Here is a 7,480-nt window from a genome sequence, read left to right on the forward strand (position 1 = left end):
GCTCTGGATTTCCAGCTTCAGCAGAATCTCTTGTGTTTATGTGAGATTAGTAATAACTTGGTAAATTTGGGATATAACTAGAGTTCTCTGGTTTTTAACCCAGGGAAAAGCGTGTCTTGTGGTGTTTGAAATGAAACAAGAGGTTGGTGAGTGTGTGGAGGAATTAGAAATCATTGAGACATCCATTATGCTAATCCTTGCTCAAAGCATCTGAGGTTGACAAAGTGGCTGGCAGGTGAGACTAACACGTCAATTAGCTTTACATCATCTCCAGGAATCAAATGAACAGTCCCCAGACAGATTAGTGGGAGAATGAGAATCAGAATCAGATTTATTATCATGGACATACACATGAAATTTGTTGTTTTGCAGCAGTAGTACAGTGCAATACACAAAAGAGATACAGATAAGTCACAATAAAAATAAAAAACTAAATAAGATAAAATACAAATAAATTGCAATAAAAAGGAAAAATAAATAAGTAGTGCAAAGAGAAAGCAAAATAATGAGGTCGTGTTCATGGGTTGATGGACCATTCAGAAAGCTGATTGTGGAGAAGAAGCTGCTAACAATATGTTGAGAATGTGTCTTCAGGCTTCAGGAGAATGTTGCTAATGAATGGGGCTAGGAAAAAGGATGCATATGTGATGCACCATCAATAACTCACTCTGAGACGTAGGCGAGATATCGGCTTTTATTGACTGGAAGAAGGAACCAGGAGTGAGTGTCTATCATACAAGGTCCTGGAGACTGAGGCCGATCTTCAGGCCGCAGGTCTCCTTTATACAGGGGCCTGTGGGAGGAGCCACAGGAGCAGTCAGCAGGGGCGTGTCCCGACAGGCACATAGTTCACCACATTCACCCCCCCTTCGTTTGAAAAAGTCCTCATGTAGCGAAGGTTCTTACAAGTCAAGCCGATCAGGTGGTCGAATCTGTCGCTGCGATCTACGTAGCACCGGCTGTGACCGCATAGGTGCCGGCAACATTGGCGATTGCACAGGGGACGGGGGTTGCGCGTGTTCTTGCCCACTAGGCGCCGGTGATCCCTCATGCATGTGCGAGGCGCCTGGTATAAATGCGTACGAAACGCCCGGTATACAAGTGTCGTGAGGAGTCTGTGTAGGGCCTGGTGAGTACGGTGTCACCTCTGGTGCAGGGTTCACAGTTACCGGAGAGCCTTCAGGGTAGTGGTCTGCTGCACCTGCGGGTGCCAGGTCGCGGATGGAGACCGTGTCCTCCCGCCCATCAGGTAAGACCACGTAAGCATACTGGGGGTTCGCATGGAGAAGGTGAACCCTCTCCACCAGCGGGGAGTATTTATTGCTCCTCACATGTTTCCGGAGCAGCACTGGCCCCGGGGACGTCAGCCAAACTGGTAGGGTGGTCCCAGTGACAGACTTCCTGGGAAAAGAGAATAGGCGTTCGTGAGGGGTGGCATTGGTGGACGTACATAACAGAGAGCGGATAGAGTGCAGTGCCTCAGGGAGGACCTCCTGCCATCGAGAGACCGGCAACCCTTTGGACTTGAGGGCTAAAAGTGTGGCCTTCCACACTGTGGCATTCTCCCGCTCTACCTGGCCATTACCCCGGGGATTATAACTCGTGGTCCGACTGGTAGCAATGCCCCTAGCTAGCAAGTACTGGCGCAGCTCTTCACTCATAAAGGAGGACCCTCTATCACTGTGGATATAGCAGGGATACCCGAACAGAGTGAAGAGCTGGCGCAGGGCTTTTATGACGGACGTGGCAGTGGTGTCGGGGCAGGGGATGGCAAAGGGGAACCGTGAGAACTCGTCAATAACACTGAGAAAATAGACATTGCGGTCAGTGGAGGGAAGGGGGCCCTTAAAGTCAACACTCAGGCGTTCAAAAGGGCGGGTGGCCTTGACAAGTTGTGCCGTGTCAGGACAGTAGAAGTGCGGTTTGCACTCGGCACAAATTTGGCAGTCCCTGGTCATCGTCCTGATGTCCTCCAGGGAGTACGGCAGGTTCCGAGCTTTCACAAAATGGTAAAATCGGGTGACCCCCGGATGGCAAAGTTGTGCATGAAGGGCGTACAGCTGGTCGAGCTGTGTGCTAGCACATGTTCCCCGGGATAGGGCATCAGGGGGCTCATTGAGTCTGCCAGGCCGGTACAGGATATCATAGGTGTAGGTGGAGAGTTCTATCCTCCACCGCAAAATCTTATCATTTTTGATCTTGCCCCGCTGTTGGTTGCTGAACAGGAACGCAACCGAGCGCTGGTCGGTCAGCACAGTGAATCTTTTGCCAGCAAGATAGTGCCTCCAGTGCCTAACAGCCTCCACTATGGCCTGGGCTTCTTTCTCCACCGCTGAGTGCCGAATTTCAGAGCCTTGGAGGGTGCGAGAAAAGAATGCTACTGGTCTGCCTTCCTGATTAAGGGTAGCAGCCAGAGCGAAATCGGAGGCATCACACTCCACTTGGAAGGGAGCGGTCTCGTCCACTGCATGCATCGTAGCTTTGGCAATGTCCGCTTTAATGCAGTTGAAGGCCGCGCAGGCCTCAGCAGAGAGGGGAAACGAGGTAGACTTGACCAGGGGGCGAGCCTTGTCTGCGTAATGGGGGACCCATTGGGCGTAATAGGAAAAAAACCCCAGGCACCGTCTGAGGGCCTTGAGAGTGGTGGGAAGAGGGAGCTCTAACAGGGGGCGCATACGTTCGGGATCAGGCCCAATAACCCCGTTTTCCACGACATACCCAAGTATAGCAAGGCGGGTGGTACCAAAAACACACTTGTCCCTGTTATAAGTAAGGTTCAGAGCTGCGGCCACTTGGAGAAACCGTTGGAGGTTGGCGTCGTGATCTGGCCTGTCATGACCACAGATGGTGATGTTATCCAGATAGGGAAATGTGGCCTGCAGTTGGTACTGGTCCACCATCCGGTCCATTTCCCTCTGGAAGACAGAGACACCATTCGTGACACCGAAAGGGACGCGCAGGAAGTGATAGAGCCGGCCGCCCGCCTCGAAGGCAGTGTAGGGGCGGTCCTCTGGGCAGATGGGGAGCTGGTGATAAGCGGATTTCAGATCTATTGTCGAGTACACCTTATACTGAGCAATCTGGTTGACCATATCCGCGATGCGGGGTAGGGGGTATGCGTCAAGCTGCGTAAACCTATTGATGGTTTGACTATAGTCCACCACCATCCTATTTTTCTGCCCAGTCCGAACAACAACCACCTGGGCCCTCCAAGGGCTTGTGCTCGGCTCAATGATCCCCTCCCTGAGCAGCCGCTGCACCTCCGACCGAATGAAGGCCCGGTCCCCCGCGCTGTACCTCCTGCTTTTGGTTGCCACAGGTTTACAGTCGGGGGTCAGGTTGGCGAACAGTGGTGGGGGAGGGATCTTGAGAGTGGAGAGGCTGCAAGTGTCGGTAGCGCAGCTGTTGGCCTGGTTCTGGATGGGATGTGTGTGTCCGTGTGTGTGTGTGGTCAGTAGCGGGGTATGTGAAGAAGTCCCACAAAACTGAGGATTCTTGACAGTGAGTGGTGGGAGGGGCCCGTCGTATACCATAGTCACTTTCGAGATGGCTCTGGAAGTCCAGCCCCAATAGCACAGGTGCACACAGATTAGGCATGACCAGCAGTTCAAAGTCCCGATATACTGTGCCTTGCACCACCAAAGTCGCTACACAACCCGCCCGGATGTCTGCGGACTGCGACCCAGAGGCCAAATGGAACCTCCGACTGACCGGCCGCGTTGCAAGTCCGCAGCGTTGCACTGTGTCCGGGTGAATAAAACTCCCAGTGCTGCCCGTGTCAAACAGGCATCCAGTCCAATGCCCCTCCACCTGGATGTCCATCATGGATCTTGCAAGCTGGTGTGGGGCGCTTTGGTCGAGAGTCACAGTGGCCAGAGTTGGATCGCCGTCGGGGTACCCGGTCAGCATCGGAGGGTCGGGGGCGGGGCATGCTGACGCCGACAAAGATGGCCGCTCACATCCGGGGTACCCGGTCAGCATCCGAGGATCGGGGGCGGGGCGTGCTGACGTCGACAAAGATGGCCGCCCACATCCCGGCATGCAAGATGGCGGCCCCCACGTTTCACCCGCAGCGCTGCACTCCGCTCGAGGTTGAGACTTACAGACCTTGGCGAAGTGGCCCCGCTTTCCGCAGCTGGAGCAGGTCGCTTCTCGCGCTGGACAGCGTTGTCGAGGATGTTTCTTTTGGCCACAGAAATAACAAGGCACGAGTTTCTTACGGGCCACAGCCGTGGTCTGGGTCGGGGAGCTCGTGGAATCGCGACTGGCGGCGGCGTTGGCGAATTCGCTCCCGGGAGCCGGCGGTGGCGGGGTCTGAGGCGTCCACGAAACCGGCGGGGAATCGCGCGACTGGACAGCGTCGGCGTTATGCCGCGCAGCTTCTAGAGCGTTGGCCTTCTCTATCGCCGAGCTTAAGGTAAGATCCGAGTTCTCCAGCAGTCGCTGGCGCATGTACACTGACCTCAGTCCCGTCACAAAGGCGTCTCGCACCAGCAGCTCCGCATGCTGTTCTGCCGTGAGCGTCTTGCAGTCACAAGCTCGGACGAGTGTCTGTAGTGCTCGGAGAAACTCAGCGCACGATTCGCCAGGCCGCTGTTGCCGGGTAGCTAAGCGATGTCTTGCGTAGACGGTGTTCACCGGCCGCAGGTACTGTCGTTTGAGGGCATCCAGTGCCCCTTTGTAGGTCGGCAGGTCCCGGATAAAGGAGTAAACTTTGGAGGAGACCCTCGAGAGTAGGATTCTGTGCATAACGGCGGGTTCAGTCGCACGAAGCTCCGCCAAGTACGATTGGAAGCATGCAAGCCAGTGTTCAAAAGCGAGAGCTGCGTCAGGGTCTTGAGGGTCCAAATCCAACCGGTCCGGACGCAAAACGGGTTCCATGTTTTAAAACTTCCAGTCAATAAAATTGATGCACCATCAATAACTCACTCTGAGACGTAGGCGAGATATTGGCTTTTATTGACTGGAAGAAGGAACCAGGAGTGAGTGTCTATCATACAAGGTCCTGGAGACTGAGGCCGATCTTCAGGCCGCAGGTCTCCTTTATACAGGGGCCTGTGGGAGGAGCCACAGGAGCAGTCAGCAGGGGCGTGTCCCGACAGGCACATAGTTCACCACAATATGGCTCTCCTCTACTACCTCATTCCATAGCAATTCTCAAAGGTTTTTTTGGGTGTGTGTGTTGAAGTCGGGACTATGGTGGGCCTGTTTTGGTTTGCTGTCAACTTTTCCTTTGGGGCAATAGAGGATTCTTGGATTTTGTGGTTAAACAACTCAGTGAAGTTTGAATTATATGATTATATAGGCATTGCTGTAGTTTGCAGTGGTGAGGCCATTCACTGAAATGATTAATGATCCCCTGTGCAGTGAAGCCTTTTAGGAAAAACCCCAGAGTAAGTCAGAAGCTGGGAGAGTTGGCTTGGAAGTAAGAAGGTATAGCAAACAATAATCAACAAAACATAATGTGAGATGGGTGTGTTATCAGGTAGTAAAGAAAACAAGTAGATTTGTGCCGTCAGAACAATTTCTAGGAGTTGTGAATAGTGTCAAGAGAGCTTGATGAAGTTCAAAACAGGGCAAATTCCCTTGGTGTATCAAAACATGTTATCGTAAATAAGGATAATTTATTAGATATTAATTTACTGATGGAAGTTGGGGGCCACAGATAACCCCTTGAGATTCTAAAATTCTGTGGAATAAAATGTCCTTGATCTTTTAATGAAATGTTTATTCAAATGTTTGGATCTGATCATCTGTGCTCAGCACAGAAAACTTCGATCCCAGATGGAGAGAGTTTAATGGAGTTGTGAACGAGGGTTGAAGTGTAGGGTGCAATGAAGTGGAATCGTTAAGTGGATTTATCCAAGTAGGTTTCCAGTCCAGAGTTATATTAAGCCAGAGTTGTTCCAGAGTGCCCAACACTGGGTTCAAAATGGTATGTTGCATGTGAAGATGCATTATTTTTTGTATAATCGATGTGGCAATTCCATAAAAATCTGCATCTAATTGTATGGCTTATGACCTAGCTCTTTTCTTGAAGGTGTTAACAGATACAATATGAGTAAGATTGGCAGGAAGCCAAAATTAGTTTCTGTGGGAAACAAATGGTCTCTAGTTTGGTTAGAGCTTTTGTTAATGTTGTCTTTGTGTGGTGTGGATCTGGCTCACAGACCGTTGATGTAATGAGGTAGCATCTGCATTGCTTGTGCGCCTCAACTATGAGAGTGAGATATGGGTGTAATGTTTTGTAGAGGATGGTTTAATGTGTGTATTCTAGAGAAAATGATTTGTATTGGGATTAGTTTATTATTGTCATTTGAAGCAAGATAGAGTGAAAAGCTTGTCTTACATACTGTTCATACAGATCAAATCATTACACGGTGCATTGACATGGAATAAAGTAAAACAACATTACAGAATATAATGTTAAAGCAACTGAAGAAGTGCTGAACAAGTAAACAATAAAGCGCAAGATGATAATGAGGTAGCTTATGAAGCTTATCGTGTAAGAGATTTAGTCAAGAATCTGGTAACTGTGGATTAGCCGCTGTTGGTATACGTTTCCATGTTTTGTATCTTCTGCCTGGTGGGCAAGGGGAGAAGAGAGAATGTCCTGGGTAGGTGGGGTTTTTGATTATGCTGACTACTTTACTGGGCACCAAGAAGTTTAGATGGGGACAATAGAGGTTAGGCTAGTTTCTATGCTGTGCTGAGCTGGATCCAAAATTCTCTGCAGTTCCTTGTGGTCACATGCATAGAAATTGTCATAGCAAACCTTGATACACCCCGACAGAATGCTTTCTATGGTGCATTAATAAAAATCAGTAAGGGTCAATCAGACATGATTCTTAGCTTCCTGAGGAAGTACAGACATTGGTGAGCTATCTAGGCCATGACACCAACATGGTACAATCAGGACAGGCTATTGATGTTCACTCCTAGGAACTTGAAACTCTCAACTCTCTCATCTCAACACTGTTGATGTAAATAGGAGCATGTACACCAACCCTTTCTGAAGTCATTGACCAGCTATTTAGTTATGTTGTCATTTAGGGGAAGATTGCTGTCATGACACCATGTCACTAAGCTCTCCATCTCCCAATTCATTGTTATCTGAGATGCGGCCCACTATGGAGATCTCATCTGCAAACTTATGGATAAACCTAGAGCAAAATCTGGCCATGCAATGCAAGTGCATAGGGTGCAGAATAAGGGGCTGAGGGTGCAGCTTTGTGGATCATTTTACTGAATGACATCTGGTTCCAAAATAATTGGACAGTTTTGATTAATTTATAGTGCCTATAAAATGTATTCATTTGGAAGAAAACTTGGAAGTTTTCATGTTTTATTGTGGTACAACATTGAATCACAATACAAACTTTGTAGACTTAATTCGGCTTTTTTTTTGACACTGATCAATTGAAAAAGACTCTGCCATGTCAAAGTGAAAATAGATTTCAACAAAGTGATCTAAATTAAT

The 7,480-nt window shown here is 49.4% G+C and overlaps 1 protein-coding gene across 1 annotated transcript; it reads right to left on the reverse strand.

Annotated features, from left to right (window-relative positions):
- Nucleotides 1-738: 738 nt before the first annotated feature.
- LOC132404416 (uncharacterized) lies at nucleotides 739-5,009 on the reverse strand. The gene is given in 2 exon segments (XM_059988546.1): nucleotides 739-3,371; nucleotides 3,373-5,009. Coding segments are annotated over 2 exon segments (3,978 nt in total). The 5' UTR covers nucleotides 4,882-5,009; the 3' UTR covers nucleotides 739-902.
- Nucleotides 5,010-7,480: the final 2,471 nt, after the last annotated feature.

This window comes from Hypanus sabinus, chromosome 14 (assembly GCF_030144855.1).
Source record: "Hypanus sabinus isolate sHypSab1 chromosome 14, sHypSab1.hap1, whole genome shotgun sequence".
NCBI lineage: Eukaryota > Metazoa > Chordata > Chondrichthyes > Myliobatiformes > Dasyatidae > Hypanus > Hypanus sabinus.